The following is a 16983-nucleotide window of genomic DNA, read 5'->3' on the forward strand; positions in this document are numbered from 1 at the left end:
GTGTGCCTGCAGAGCTCTGGGGATACGTGTGCCTGCAGAGCTCTGGGGATACGTGTGCCTGCAGAGCTCTGGGATACGTGTGCCTGCACAGCTTTGGGGATACGTGTGCCTGCACAGCTCTGGGGATAAATGTGCCTGCACAGCTCTGGGGATACGTGTGCCTGCACAGCTCTGGGGATACATGGGCCTGCACAACTATGGGGATACGTGTGCCTGCAAAGCTCTGGGGATACGTGTGCCTGAACAGCTCTGGGGATACGTGTGCCTGCACAGCTCTGGGGATACGTGTGCCTGCACAGCTCTGGGGATACGTGTGTCTGCACAGCTCTGGGGATACGTGTGTCTGCACAGCTTTGGGATACGTGTGCCTGCACAGCTTTGGGTATACGTGTGCCTGCAGAGCTCTGGGGATACGTGTGCCTGCACAGCTCTGGGGATACGTGTGCCTGCACAGCTCTGGGGATACGTGTGCCTGCACAGCTCTGGGGATACGTGTGCCTGCACAGCTCTGGGGATACGTGTGCCTGCACAGCTCTGGGGATACGTGTGCCTGCACAGCTCTGGGGATACATGTGCCTACACAGCTCTGGGGATACGTGTGACTGCAGAGCTCTGGGGATACGTGTGCCTGCACAGCTCTGGGGATGCGTGTGCCTGCACAGCTCTGGGGATACGTGTGCCTGCACAGCTCTGGGGATACGTGTGCCTGCACAGCTCTGGGGATACGTGTGCCTGCACAGCTCTGGGGATACGTGTGCCTGCACAGCTCTGGGGATACATGTGCCTACACAGCTCTGGGTATACGTGTGACTGCAGAGCTCTGGGGATACGTGTGCCTGCAGAGCTCTGCGGATACGTGTGCCTGCACAGCTCTGGGGATGCGTGTGCCTGCACAGCTCTGGGGATGCGTGTGCCTGCACAGCTCTGGGGATACGTGTGCCTGCACAGCTCTGGGGATACGTGTGCCTGCACAGCTCTGGGGATACGTGTGCCTGCACAGCTCTGGGAATACATGTGCCTGCACAGCTCTGGGAATACGTGTGCCTGCACAGCTCTGGGGATACGTGTGCCTGCACAGCTCTGGGGATACGTCTGCCTGCACAGCTCTGAGGATACGTGTGCCTGCACAGCTCTGGGGATACATGTGCCTGCACAGCTCTGGGAATACGTGTGCCTGCACACCTCTGGGGATACGTGTGCCAGCACAGCTCTGGGGATACATGCGCCTGCACAGCTCTGGGTATACGTGTGCCTGCACAGCTCTGGGGATACGTGTGCCTGCACAGCTCTGGGGATACGTGTGCCTGCACAGCTCTGGGAATACGTGTGCCTGCACAGCTCTGGGATATGTGTGCTTGCACAGCTCTGGGGATCCGTGTGCCTGCACAGCTCTGGGAATACATGTGTCTGCAGAGCTCTGGTAATACGTGTGCAGTCGGCCTATCAATATATTTACTTTCCAGCATCTAACAACTGGCAGTCATAGAAAGTGAACAATACATAATTGTTGACAAGATTAGTTCTCACACTGTATGACAGCCCCAAGGAACAGCAGGTGTTTTAGTAAAGCAGCTTTGTCAAGTGGCAGCTAACCTTGCCGTCAGTCGCTTGCGTTACTAATACTAAAACCGACACAGTTTTCACTTCGGAACCTTTTACCTCCAATTACCAGGAAGACTAATCTCATAAAATGGCTTTGTCAGATGAAAAATGTGTCATTCCATGGCTGTTACAAGCTCCTGTTACCATTCAATTGGAAGTATAGCATTCCTGTCTTGTGACTGTGTGGCCCAGCTGTCAAAACATAGCAAGTAGCACGTTGACAGCCAAACTACTCATGCCTGTGCTTCCCATTAAATGGCAATGTCAGATGATACTGTATAGAGAAAATATTCACAGTGGCACCCCAAATTGCAAATAGACATGTTTTTTTTTATCACAATGCAGAGATTTTTTTACCTACAGTTACATCTGTTTGCTTAGCGACTTGAAATTTTAGTGGTGACGTTTTGATGGAACATAACTGTAACTGTCATGATGCAAAAAGCTTTGTATAGTGATACAATAAAAAAAAACGTTCTTTAACCACTTCAGAACCAGAGTTTTTTTCCCCTTCAAAACCAGAGCAATTTTCACATCACGCTCCTCCCATTCATTCGCCAATAACTTTATCGCTACTCATCACACTGAAATGATCTATGTATTGTTTTAAACTAGGCTTTCTTTGGGCAGTACTTTTTGCTAAGAATTATTATAATTTATATGCATTTTGCAAGGAAGAAGAAGAAAACAGAATGAAAAAAATTCACAATTTCTCAGCTTTCAGCCATTGTAGTTTAAAAAAAAAGTGTGATATTGATGATGAAACAGACACATTTTATTTCCCAATTGTCCCGGCTATTACAACATTTACATTGTGTCCCTAGTATGGCGATAATATTTTATTTGGAAATAAAGGTGGCTTTTTTTCTGTTTAGCGTTTTTTTATATTATAATAATAGATACAAGCCTTTATTTACAAAAGCAACAGTAATATACCCTCATGACATACATATTAAAAGAAAAGTCCCTAAAGTAACTTTCTATGTAGATTTTTTTAAATCATATAATTTTTTTTATTTTTTTTAACAAGTGTTTTAGTTTGGTAACTTTGGAATAGGGGTGGAAGGAGTTAAAAAATAAAAAATGTATTTTATTTTGCTATGGGAAAGTGTATTTGGGTGTATTCTTGTATGTACTTTTTGGCCACAAGATGGTGCCTTCCTGACTTCCATTTTCTAAATAAGAATACAGAACCAAGTGTATACACTGTTTCCATCGGAGTAAAACAGAGCCTCCACTGTAGAGATGGCCTAAACGGTTCGACCGCAAACTTATTTGTGCGAACTTCGGTGGTTCGCGTTCGCGGTGAACCTCGAACTATATGCGAGTTCGACCCGCCCCCTATACTACATCATTAGGGTCCACTTCGACCCTCTACATCACAGTTAGCAGACACAGGGTAGCCAATCAGGCTACACTCCCTCCTGGAGCCCCCCCCCCTTATTAAACGCAGGCAGCGTCAGCCTTTTCACTCACTCGTGTGGCTGCAGTAATTAGAGAGGGGAGAGAACGGGCTGACATAGGGAAAGCTTAGTTAGGCTCTTGTGTTAGGCTTGTTAGCTTGCTCCTTCTTGCTGATACTTATTGCTAAAAAGCACTCCTCATCCTCAACAGCTCTTTTGAGAGCTAATGTTGTTCTTGCGACCTATTTTCTTTTTGTGTGTGTGTCCCACAGACACTTGTGTTGCATATACAGCCCTGTCAGTCAGTCGCAGCTGCTGGACCTTGGCCCCTTGGTAATTCCTACGGTGCCACTGCCAGGCCCAGCACATTCAGTGACTACCTGTGTGTGACAGCTGCACATTTGTAATACCAATCCCTGCATACCTGTTCAGTAGTGCACCACCTACCTATGTGAGCGCATGCAGTGTTATATACCACCAGTCACTACACCTGTTCATGGTACCTGTGTGTGTGTGACAGCTGCACATTTGTAATACCAATCCCTGCATACCTGTTCAGTAGTGCACCACCTACCTATGTGAGCGCATGCAGTGTTATATACCACCAGTCACTGCACCTGTTCACGGTACCTGTGTGTGTGACACATGCACATTTGTAATACCAATCACTGCATACCTACCTGTTCAGTGCACCTACCTACTTACATGAGCGCATGCAGTGTTATATACCACCAGTCACTGCACCTGTTCACGGTACCTGTGTGACTGCACATTGTATTAGTCAAGTCAGTGCATACCTTTCACTTCATCCCCCCCCTCCCCCCCAATATGGGCAAAACAGGCAGAGGCAGGTCTGTTCAAGGTTGTGCTGTTGTGATTTCGTGCGGCCCTGGATCACAGTACAGTGTTCAGAAGGCGCGTGCCATCAACCCCCAAGATTGTCAGGACGTGGTTGACTATTTAACACAGAACACCTCATCTTCCTCAGCTTCCACACGGAAGCGTGACATATCTTCCTCCTCCTGCTCTGATTCTGGCACCCCACTTAACACTCAGTCGGCCGCCACCACCAAAGTGCCATCACCTCAGGGCTCAGTGGTGTGGACATTTTTTTTTTTATGTCTGCTTCAGATGAGAGCAATGCCATCTGTACTCTCTGCCACCAAAAATTAAGCCGTGGAAAGACCAAGACCCGTGTAGGGACAACTTCCTTATGAAGGCACATGATGACAAAGCACAAACTGCAATGGGATGACCACCTGAGAAAAAGCAGCACACAAAAGCAAAGCCACACACCGCAGTGGAAGATACCAGGCCGCAATTATTTCTCAAAAATGGTGATACCTAAACTGTACCGTGATGTTAAAAGGCAAGTGGTGTCATCTCTGGCACACAGCGATGGGTCAAGGGTCCATCTGACCACGTGGTCTGCAAAGCAGGGTCAGGCCTGCCCGAAGACTAAGCCAGTCCCCACACACAGCATCTCTGCCTGCACGCCGTGTGACTGCCTGCCCCAAGACTAGTGCTATGTACACACATGCGACAACGATCGTTCGTTAAGAACGACGAACGAACTTTTAATTGATGAAAGAACGACCTAAGTAAAGGTAGTTTTAAAATGTGTGTAACGATCTGATCGTTAGAACGAACGTTACATCACAGAAAGCAACTATTGCGCCTGCGCATAAAAATGAGAAGTTCCATGGAGAAATAGTGAAATGCGCATGTCAAGCCTAGTACGAACGATCGTTTCCAACGATGTACTACTTTTGCAAACGATCGTCGTTGGTTAAAATCCGCCGAGACAGAACTTTCTTTTGTAGCGATTTGGCTCGTTCGTCGTTTGCCTTAATAGTCGGTGGTTCGTTTTTTGTAACGATCGTCGTTGGTAAAGATCGGGGAACGATCGTTACAAACGACTATAGTCGCATGTGTGTACGCACCTTAAGTCACCTCCCCACACAGCATCTCTGCCTGCAGGCCGCTTGACTGCCTTCTCCGCCACTACCAACAGGGTCCAGTACTCCAGGCGGATCCCCGAATTATAATAATTTTTCTGGTGCGTGTACATACCCGCCTAATTTTTCTGTCTGCACTGCAGCTGCAACAACAAAACAAAAGGCATGTAAATGTGTCAATTTCCCTTCGTGATCGTTACCTTGCCGCAGTGAATTGCGTATCACAATGAAGCAATAACCGACGGCTATATGAGTGTCTCGGGGGGTGATGGGGGTTGGTAACAGCTGTTACCCATTCCCCAATCACGGAGGGACAGAGTTGCGGCGAATGCGAACGGGAGGCATGCGACAATTGTAAGCAGCAGTGGTAAGTAAACAATTTGCATATCTACTCCCCTGAGCCTAAAGTGAAGTTTACAGGGCGTAGATTTGCATAGCAAGGGAGCTGAAATGGTTAAATAACAATGGTAAAAATCACTTTCAAACACATGGAAGCGTTAACACAAGCGGTGTGAGACACCACTCATGACAAAATGGCGCTGCTGAATCTAGCCCATCTTATAGTTGCAGGAATTATGGCCCATTATAGAATGTGGAACTGAGGCAGGTTCTTAGGCCTCTACTTGCATATTCAGTTCTGCTCACATTGAGGTCAGGGCTTTGTGAGGACCTTTACAATACCTTGACCTTGCTGTATCTCCAAAGATGCAGTAAAAATGGCTTGAGGTCATTGCCCATTGCAACTGCACCAGGTTCTCTAGTCACTGCATTAGCTCTTTATTGGTACTGTAGTGATAGTGATCACCTCTATGTGTGCTATGAATTGTGATAATCATTAATCATTGCTCCTGCTTACATCTCTCCCACACAATGGCTGTCCTTGGTGTATATCATCTGATTGTTATACATACAATGCTGGTGGGTGTTGTTAGTATAAATTTGCATCCAACGTTTCTAGCATTTTTAAGGTGGCCATACACTGGTCGATTTGCCATCAGATCGGCCAACAGATAGATCCCTCTCTGATCGAATCTGATCAGAGAGGGGTTGTATGGCTTCCTTTACTGCAAACAGATTGTGAATCGATTTCAACATGAAATTGATTCACGATCTGTGGAGCTGCCGCTGATGCCCCCCCCCCCCCCCGCCAGCTATACATTACCTGCTCGGGCCGGCGCGAGTCCCCTGGTCTCCGCTGTCTCTTCTCTGGTCTGGGCTCCTCCAGCTTCACTTTACTTCCTGCCGGGGGAAGTTAGTAGAGGGCGCGCTACTGTTTAAACTCCCTGCCGGGACAGAAAGAAGTGAAGCCTGCTGGACTTGGAGCCCAGCACGGAGACGGAGCAGCGGTGACAGCGGGGACTCGCGCCGGTGGAACAAGTAATGTATTGCCGCTGTATTGCGTCGGTCGTCTGGCATTCAAATGCCGCTATCGACGCACTCCCGACCCATCGGCGATTGAGCAAAATCTTCCGCACGGACAGGAACGAAAGGAATTGACGGGAACGATCGATTTTGGACGAAAGTCGATCGTTCGGTCAGCGTTTGCGCGACGTTTTCACAGCCGATTCGAGCACAGTGATCGAATCAGCTGTGCATCGGCGGAAAATAGGTAAGTCCCCTTAAAGCTGGAGGTGGACTAGGTTCACAGTTCTCAGTTGTGTTCTGAACTCATTGCCCATAGTTGTGAACTCATTGCCCATACAATTCTACACTCAGTGTTCACAGTGCTGCCATGTAACTTATTGCGTTATTCTAACTCCCTGCGCGCAGGTTTTGTATTAACATCTATTGTACTTTCAGCCGCGCTTATGGAAACACGATCGCATTGACATCAGAGACTGCTTAGACTGCACTGTTTGATGTTTCCATACATGTTGCCTGCATTTTGGGGCGATTGCACCCGTGATTCCATTCATTATAATGAATGGGAACGCAAGCGCCACCCCCGGGGGAGTCACGTGCAACGCAGAGCTGTGCTGAGCGCATGGCTTCTGCGCTGCTCTAATGGAAACGAGCCCTAATTTTGTTTTTGTTACAGTACTAAGTTATGTACTTAGAGATAAATGGGAAATATATATGAGTTATAGGGTCACCATTAAATGTTGTCTCAAGTTTATTAGAACTGTACTTTTTCTATATTTCATTTACATATATTCTTATAAATATTTACAGTGTCGGACTAGGAGGTGGAAAAACTGAAGAAATCCACCTGCTGGCCAAGCAGCAGTAACCCTGTGTTATCCCTCCCAATAGAAACCTGCAGCAAGTCTTCACTGTGAGCAGCAACACCTGATTACTGCTGCTTGGCCAGCAAGTGGATTTCCTCAGCTTTTCCAGCTCCCAGTCCGACACTGAATATATCCTCTATAATAATCTCCCTATGTCTCTGCGTGTGCTGTCTCTGTGTAGCGTTGTTCGTGCTGAACTGCTGTGCGCATGTGCGCAGCACGGACCCAGCCTCACAGAGACAGGACGGGACCAGGGAGCCGAGCGGGCGGCGTGTGAGCGGGCAGCCGGGTGTGCGGCGGGTCAGCGGGTGGCCAGGTGTGCGGCGGGTCAGCGGGTGGCCGGATGTGTGCGCAGTGGTCGCTTGCAGCGGCCGATGAGCGCGTGGCCGGATGTGCGACGGGTCAGCGGGCGTCCGGGTGTGCGCGCGACGGTGGTTGGCAGGTGTGCCCGCAGCGGGTGGCGTACGCGCGCTCTGAGAAACACAGACCTAGAGCCCGTTTTTAAACGGGCTTAGGTCTACTAGTACCTAATAAAAGAGGAGGTGATCTGTATACAGGATATGAATCAGCACATTAGCTTGTTGTTTAATCACTTTACAAACTCCCAAGCTTTGTTGAATGAGAGTAGATTCCTTGCAGGCTAGAATTTCTTTTACGTGATGTCGGGAGTATTTATAAAGTAGCTGTTGTGTGCACAGTACTTTACAGAGAATGGGCACAAAGCAAATACTATGTAAGGGAATATATTCTCTACTCCTTTTTTTATTGTAGATATAGTTTTAGTTTAACTTTATTAGTGTCCCTAAAGTAAACATACTGCCTACTAACCTCTCAGGCCTACCTCAACTTCCAAATTCAGCCTAAACAGATTTGTATACTCTAGACTTGAGACATTAGTGACCATGGTTTCTGATAATCATTGGTGAAAATGTAGTGGCACCAGAACAGCAATCCCACAATGTTGTTTAGTGATCCATTATGAGGGATTGCTAAACAAAAGAGTGATAATGTCCTGCATTGTTCTTCCAACTATGAAGCGCTGCTTGGTTCTCTACCATTTCTCTCTCACATCTCTCTCCACAGAACAGGATGCTCATCTTTAGCCCATCAGTGTATCTGTATAGTGATCATACCAAAAATGGTCATGTGAAACTGTCACCAAGGATTGCTTGATTGCTTATGGTGGCCACTAATGATCCAATCTTTTTCATCCAATCTTACCAAATCTATGTATTATAAGGGTACATTGAGTAAATATACTGAATGGATACTTCAGGCAGTTACCTTATATTACATAGAGATGGTAAGATTGGATGAAAAAGGTTGGATCATTAGTGGCCACCTTAAGGAGAACGGAGAGTCTGTACAGGCCTTAGCACCAATCTTGACCTGGACCTATTCCCAGCAATGACAGTAACCCTCCAGATTCTAAGTCCACTTAATAACCCTTATAACAAATAATCAACCTAAAGCTTTAGGCCTCTTTCACAGTGGGACATTGCGTTTGATGCGATGTTAAAGTCGCACAACGTGCCCCTAACAAAGCGCATGTAGGTTATGAAACTAGACGTTATTTTGCACTGCGTTATGTGGCTCTTGGTGTGCTGTTTTCGTCGCATACAGATGGAACGAAAACGGCGCATGCGTTACATTTAAAAAAAAAACATTACTGAGCATGTGCAACACACATAACGCAGAAAATGTATTGCTAAACGCACAGCATGCAGCACTTTCTAAATATTGCTACACGTTACACACAACGCAACGTCTGCACTGTGAATGTCGCACAGACTTTGTATTGCTGTGCGTTAGTCTGCGTTATACATTTTTATAACGTGCGACTTTAACGTCCCACTGTGAAAGAGGCCTCAATCTCTTTGTTTCAAACAACCAGTTCATAAATAGAGCTTCTGATCACCTGTTAATTATAGAACAGTGATCTAAGCTCTAATCACCACCATAATAAATCCTTTATAAATTTGGTATTGTCAGTTTGATGCCTCGCAGGACTGACAGGATTCGCAGGATAATATCTTAATGGAGTTTATATGTTCTTACTGTGTGTGTGTGTCTCTGAGCAAATGATGAATTGAAAATGATCTAACATGTAGAATCTGCCTACAGATGCAAGCCACAACTGTAGTACATGCACAGCGGCAGTCCATTATTAGTGATAGGTTCATGAGTAGTTACCTACTCGATTCGTGATTTAAATGAGGCTTAATTGCTTCAGCTGTGTGCATGGGAGACGGGGGGTTAATTACCCAGAATTCCATTGTCTTCAAAGCGTCCCAAACGTCTTGCGCGCCGCCTATGGGACACGTTGCAAGACTCAATACCGCACATTTCCTCCTTCAAGCCGGAAGGAGGAAGTGCGGTAGTGAGTCTTGCAACGTGTCCCATAGGATGCATGCAAGACTTTTGGGACGCATAGAAGACGACAGAATTCTGGGTAATTAACCCCCCGCCTCCCATACACACAGCTGAGGCAATTAAGCCTCATTTGAATCACAAATTCGAGTAGGTAACTACTCGTAAGCCCATCACTATCCATTAGTGATTACCACATGCCACCATTCAATTAGATACAGAGTCCTCCTCAGTAAGCCAAATAGACCAATGCTTGACCAAATGGAGCCACAATATCATGCTCAGTGTCCAGCAAAATTGTAATCAGCACCTTGCAATATCATAATCTTCTAATACTGCTGTGCAAAATTTCAGGACAGCATATCGCACAAAGCTCATCCAAGTCAGAGAGACAGAGTATGATGCATACATCACTCAGGTAGGCAGACGTCAATCAGGAAGTGAACTCTTTGACCTGGAAATTAATACATACAATGTATTTATTTATTAAAGCGCTCTGCAAATCGCTTCTCAAAGTGCTTTTTCAAGCACTTAGCGATTTTGCTATACTTTCTATTGAATTGCAAACGCTCTGGAAATGGTGCAGGAGCCGCGTTTGCAATTAGATAGAAAGCTCATCACTTATGCGAGAACACTCGCATAAGTTAACATTGGCCATGCGCTTTTTTAAGGCGATTTTTAAAATCGACAGTGCTTAAAAATAAGCAAAATCGCTTATAATGTGAACAAGCCCTTGTTCAGGGAAGGTGTGAATGTAATCAAGTGTGTTTTCTCTAATCTGTTTGAAGATCCACATTGTTAGCATGCATTTTTAATGTGCTATTGGGATGCCCTGGGTGCTAAAAATGCTACTTGGTTACTTTAAAGCAGGGGTCTCAAACTCGCGGCCCGCGGGCCATTTGCGGCCCTCGATACAATATTTTGTGGCCCCCGCTGGCAAAAGCAAAAGAGACACGGAAGCGAACTATTTTTGCCTATTTTACCTTATAGTTCGCTTCAGTGCTCCCAAGTAATCCGTCGCATTCCCGCCGCTAAACGAGGGCTGTAGAGCCCCCAAATCCCCCGGGCAAACATCCACGACTGCGCTGAGGGGCAGAGCTTCCAGATGTAGCTTTGCCCCTCCTGACGTCAGTCGCCGCAAGGATTGCCGCCTCTCCCTGCCCCTCTCCCTTATGCGGCCCAGCCTCATCCTGACTTTGCCTCCTGCGGCCCCCAGGTAAATTGAGTTTGAGACCCCTGCTTTAAAGTGTCCATTAACGTTACAATTTAGCAAATGATGGAGCTTTCCAATCAGACTGGATAGCATTTATGGTGTCCATTGACAACAAACGATCGATTTATGGATCTTTTCATTGATCTGTTTTTCGTATCAATCCCATTTGAAAGTATTGGATTGGTAACATTTTATCTCGTTTATGGGCCCCCGTTGACGGGTTAAGTGGCTAAAATTTTATCCTTAATGGACACCTTTAGACTGTGCTAGGACCATTGGACTAGGGTGGGGATTAGATTATTAGCTCTTCTGAGAACATTAATGATGTGACTGTATACTCTGTAAAGTGTTTCAAAAGTTATCAGCGCTGTATTAATACATAATAATAAACAAAAGATTTTCCACTTTTTTTATATAGATCCTAAATCTGGAACAACCAGATTGTAATATGTAGAGAGTTTATTATTATGCTTTTTACATCTGTTGCTGTCTAAACTATTTAGCATGACTGCCCTGAAAACTTACTAGTTAAGAAATTGGCACAGGAAACACAATTCATAATCCAATTTATGTAATTATATTCTTATTGAAGATGTATCAAGCACAATGCAGGTGTAAAATAGGGCAAACATGGTTGCAGATTGTGCAAAATATATTCTGCCTACAGACCTGGTTATTAGTGACAACCCGAGACTAAACAGAAAGTGCACAGCTGGTGAAGTGACTGACAGACATATGGCTGCAGTGTCCTGGTCTTGACAGACAGTTCTTACAAAATACAGCCGGCACTTGTGACATGCACTGGGAGAGGGAGAGACTGAGAAATTCCACAGCTCACTGTATGTATATTTAGAAGAGAAAAAATACTCTAAAAATAACAAGTAATACACAAGGGGGAGGGAGCATTTCTGAATAGCTATGAGAGGCCTGCAGCCACTATCTGACAGTGGACAGAAAGACCACCAGGAAACAGAAGAGTGCCTGCATGTTCTTTTGGAATTAAGAGGTTATTGGCTACGAAACTACCTGCAAGCGTCTATTTCATCGGTAAGAATCCTCATACCTTAAATATTAGTGGCTCTAGCCAACATTACATATATGATTTCCCTAAACCAATACCATCTTTCTTTAGAGTGAGATGTGACCAACTTTCAAATGGGAGACTGGAACTTGTTAGGGAAACTTCTTGAGAAAGCACAGGAACATTCCACTGTAGTGGGCAAAGTCTGGTTAACAGTTCTCTTCATTTTCCGGATCCTGGTCCTTGGAACAGCTGCAGAGAAAGTATGGGGAGACGAACAGTCCGGCTTCACCTGCGACACCAAACAACCAGGTTGTCAAAATGTGTGTTACGACAAAACATTCCCCATTTCACACATTCGTTTCTGGGTGCTCCAGATTATCTTTGTTTCAACGCCAACGCTGATATACTTGGGACACATTCTGCATCTTGTACGCTTGGAGGAAAAGCAGAAGCAAAAGGAGAAGTTACGTCAAAGCAAAGGGGACCCTCAAAGTGACAAGCAGCTGCTGCTTGAACCGGCCAAACCCTCCAAACCACCAATTAAGGATGAAATGGGCAAGGTACGGCTGCGAGGTGCCCTCCTGCGGACTTATGTTTTTAATGTCTTCTTCAAAACCTTGTTTGAGGTAGGATTTATCATGGCGCAGTACTTTTTGTATGGATTTCAGCTGCAGCCACTATACACTTGCAGCCGCTGGCCTTGCCCCAATACTGTGAACTGCTACATCTCTCGACCCACAGAAAAGACTATCTTTATTTTATTTATGCTTGCCGTTGCTTGTTTGTCGCTGCTACTTAATTTGATAGAAATTTATTACCTGGGATTCACCAAGTGCAGACAAGGCCTGACAGGATCTCATTGTGAACCAGTGCCCAAGTTACCAGTCAACACTGGAAGTATCACTCATACTCATATTATACCTCATTATACGCATTACAGTTCTCCAGAGAAAGGATCAAGTTTCAGCAACTCTTTGCCATTCCCCCTCACCCCCAGCAACAAGAACACATCATCTGCCATAGACAGCAGTCAGGCTGCAAGGAAACAGAACAGAGAGAACCAAGCTGTAGAACGCAATGGCATTTCTGATCATATTGTAGCATCAGAGAGCAACAGTGACTTGGAACATGCAGAGCACCAGAGACTGCCAAGCAGAAACAGCAGGCAAAGTAGCACCAGATCCCGACCTGGGGTACTTGCAGTGTGACAAGTTCTGGCAGGTGAATAGACACAAGTAAGATAAGGCTGCAGGGGGTGGAGTCTGAATGATTGTCAGCTCTTGCCTTCAGTTCACAAAACTACTATAAACTGAACATGCTAAATGTACAAACTTAAACATGCTGTACTTATCAATGTCATAACAGAAATACAAGTTTATAAAGTGAACTAAAACTCGATAACACTGTTACTACTTGAATTAAGATTTAGTGGACCATTGTCTTTGTCCACAGAATAAATATGCTGCTGTGTTAAATAACAAATAAAATAGCAAGATGTATTGTAAACGTATCAGTAATTCTATCCAGCACAGCAATATACATCTGTATCAGTGCTTGGTGCAAAGAGAAAGCTGATAATACAAAGTGCAGCAAGCCAAAGCAAACAGTTTTTAGAAAAATGGAAGATCAATTAAAATCGTCTGGTTTATTTACAGGCAGCACTTTGCCTTATCCAGGGAATACACTACGAGTTTTTTTGGCAGATAGGCTCAATAGATCATTTCCGACAGGCCCGATATGATTTTGATCGTTTTTCTGATCGATCATAGAAGTTAATGGAACTCAATCAGAAAAACGATCGAAAAATCAATCAGGGAATCGATTGGACAGTAAATCTGACGAAAAAAAACCTCAGTATATTCCTAGCATTAAAGGACAACTGAAGTGATGAATATGGAGGCTGCCATATTTATGTCCTTTTAAACGATAACAGTTGCCTGGCAGCCCCCTGCTGATTTATTTGGCTGCAGTAGTGTCTGAAAAACGCCAGAAACAAACATGTAGCTAATCTTGTCAGATCTGACAATAATTTCAGAAACACCTGATCTGTGGCGAAAAGTATTAGAAGCAGTGGATCAGCAGGATAGCCAGGCAACTGGTATTTCTTAAAAGGACAACTGAAATAAAAAGTATATGGAGGCTGCCATATTTATTTCCTATTAAAGGATACGTTTTCTCAAAAAGGATGCCTAATGTGCGTACGTGGGGAGTTGTACAGATGGTTACGGCACCTCCTGTGCTCCGATGTCTCCCTCCATTCTCTGGTAATTATCCAAGTTCTGTACTTCCTGGTCGGTGCTCTCCGACACGGACATACTACACTGTGCGTATTCTGCTTGGGCGCCTTTCTGGCCGTGCTCCCTGGTGACCCCATGTGACGTGTGTTCCCAAGCGGACACACTGCGCATTTGCAGCACGTCCGGGTAATTACTGGAGAATGGAGGGAGATGCCAGGGCATAGGAGGTGCGGTAAGCATCTGCACAACTCCCCCCACACACACATTAGGCATCCTTTTTGAAAAATATTTATTGCTAAGGTATCCTTTAAAGGGAAGGTTCAAGCAAAAAAAAAAAAATGAGATTCACTTACCTGGGGCTTCTACCAGCCCCATGTAGCCATCCTGTGCCCTTGTAGTCACTCACTGCTGCTCCAGTCCCCCGCTGGCAGCTTTCTGACCTCGGAGGTCAGGGCCACATTGCATACATTTTTACGCATTCCAGCTAGTGCAGGAACAAAAATTTACGCGTTTCACCACTAACGCGTAAAAATGTATGTGTTAATGTTCCTGCACTAGCGGGAATGTGTAAAAATGTACGCAATTTGGCCCTGACCTCCGAGGTCAGAAAGCTGCCAGAGGGGGACTGGAGCAGCAGTGAGTGACTACGAGGGCACAGGATGGCTGCATGGGGCTGGTAGAAGCCCCAGGTAAGTGAATCTCATTTTTTTTTTTTGCTTGGACCTTCCCTTTAAGCAATACCAATTGCCTGGCATCTTGCCGATCTATTTGGCTGCAGTAGTGTCTAAATAACACCAGAGGCAAGGAACACATTAGGCAGTATTGCGTTTTAGTGCGTTGTGCATGTATTTTTATATGCTTTTTTTTTAAAAAAAACAACAAGTTTGATGATGTCTTTCCGCTTCTTGTTGAATTCCCATTGATTTGCATAAAACGCATATGTGATTTATAAATCCAAACCGCAAATGCACGCAAAACAAGTGCGGGGAAAAAACGCAAAATGCAAACGCACAGAAAACGCACTAAAAACGTACAAACGCATATGTAGCAAAACGCTAAGTTTCCCGCACTGCCTAGTGTATTCCCAGCCAGAAACATGCATGCGGCTTATCTAGTCAGATCTGATGCATACATTTGAAATGGCCGCCGGTAGACTTGGGCGCAGGATACAGCCGGTTTATGGCTGATCCTGCTTCTGCACAAGTCCGGCCTTGTTAATTACTATTCCCCCTCCAGGCCGCCATGGATAGTGGGGGAATTATATAATTCGGCTTCCAGTGATTGCTGGAGGCCGAATTATTGTGTTTTTTAAGTAACTTCGGCTCCGTCTTTTGAGGGCGCTGACATTTCCCACTGAGCGCCGCTGTAGATGTGATTCCCATTGTAGTCTATGGTGGCGCTGGCTGCGCCCAAATCTAGCAACGCTGAAAAGCACTGCTCCGGATCTGATAATGTCAAAAACGCCTGATCTGCATATGCTTGTTCAGGGTTTATTGCTGGGAATACACAATGGGCCAGATTTATCGAAGCATTACCGACAGTTTTTTCTTCTAAAACTGTTCTAACCATCAGAGGAACAGTTCTGCATGATAGTAAGAAGCAGGGCCGGCCTTAGGTTTCACAGCGCCCTGAGCGAAACCAGATTTTGGTGCCCCCCCCCCCCCACATTCATCCTCTTCGTGTGTGAGCGCACACCACACACACACACACACACACACATGGGGGGGGGGGGGGGTATCTGCTGCCTAAATACACTAAAAGGGGATCTGCGACTGCAAGACTAGTAGCCTAAGCCTATATACACTAAAGGGGGGGTCTGCCTACATATACAAGACTAGTAGCCTATGTACACTAAGGGGGGATCTGACAGATCCCCCCTTTAGTGTATATAGGCTTAGGCTACTAGTCTTGCAGTCGCAGATCCCCTTTTAGTGTATTTAGGCAGCAGACCCCCCCATTAGTGTATCTGGCTGCATAAGCATATTCCCCCTTTAGTGTAGGGAGGTTGGGGAGCCTTACTTCTTGCTGGTCAGTCTTCTCTTCTTACTGTCTGCAGAGCAGTCTGCAGACTTAGTGCCAGGATTCTGGGAGCAGGAGAGAAGGACTCGTCGTCACTCAGGACACTGTCATAGGTTAGATAGGTAGGTACCCGCAATATAGGTTAGATAGGTAGCTGCCTCCAGTATAGATTAGATAGGTAGCTGCCCCCAGTATAGGTTAGATAGGTAGATACCTGCAATATAGATTAGATAGGTAGCTGCCCCCAGTATAGATTAGATAGGTAGCTGCCCCCCAGTATAGGTTAGATAGGTAGCTGCCCCCCAGTATTGGCTACATAGGTAGCTGCCCCCCAGTATTGGTTAGATAGGTAGCTGCCCCCAGTATAGATTAGATAAGTAGCTGCCCCCCAGTATAGGTTAGATAGGTAGGTGCCTCCAGTATAGGTTAGATAGGTAGGTGCCCCCAGTATAGATTAGATAGGTAGCTGCCCCCCAGTATAGATTAAATAAGTAGCTCGTAGCTGCCCCCCAGTATAGGTTAGATAGGTAGCTGCCCCCCAGTATTGGCTAGATAGGTAGCTGCCCCCAGTATAGGTTAGATAGGTAGGTGCCCCCAGTATAGGTTAGATAGGTAGGTGCCCCCAGTATAGATTAGATAGGTAGCTGCCCCGATTATAGGTTAGATAGGTAGGTGCCCCCAGTATTAGCTAGATAGGTAGCTGCCCCCAGTATAGATTAGATAGGTAGCTGCCCCCCAGTATAGGTTAGATAGGTAGCTGCCCCCAGTATAGATTAGATAGGTAGCTACCCCCAGTATTGGTTAAATAGGTAGGTGCCCCCAGTATTGGCTAGATAGGTAGCTGCCCCCCAGTATTGGCTAGATAGGTAGCTGTCCCCAGTATAGATTATATTGGTAGCTGCCCCCCAGTATAGATTAGATAGGTAGCT

The 16983-nt window shown here is 45.8% G+C and overlaps 1 protein-coding gene across 1 annotated transcript; it reads left to right on the forward strand.

Moving 5' to 3' along the window:
* The first annotated feature begins 11394 nt into the window (after positions 1–11394).
* On the forward strand, positions 11395–13261 carry LOC137528340 (gap junction alpha-3 protein-like). Its single transcript, XM_068249619.1, has 2 exons — positions 11395–11821; positions 11907–13261. Exon 2 carries the CDS (start codon positions 11930–11932, stop codon positions 13004–13006), a length of 1077 nt encoding a protein of 358 aa, XP_068105720.1. The 5' UTR covers positions 11395–11821; positions 11907–11929; the 3' UTR covers positions 13007–13261.
* Positions 13262–16983: the final 3722 nt, after the last annotated feature.

This window comes from Hyperolius riggenbachi, chromosome 8 (genome assembly GCF_040937935.1).
Source record: "Hyperolius riggenbachi isolate aHypRig1 chromosome 8, aHypRig1.pri, whole genome shotgun sequence".
In the NCBI taxonomy this organism is placed as follows: Eukaryota; Metazoa; Chordata; class Amphibia; order Anura; family Hyperoliidae; genus Hyperolius; species Hyperolius riggenbachi.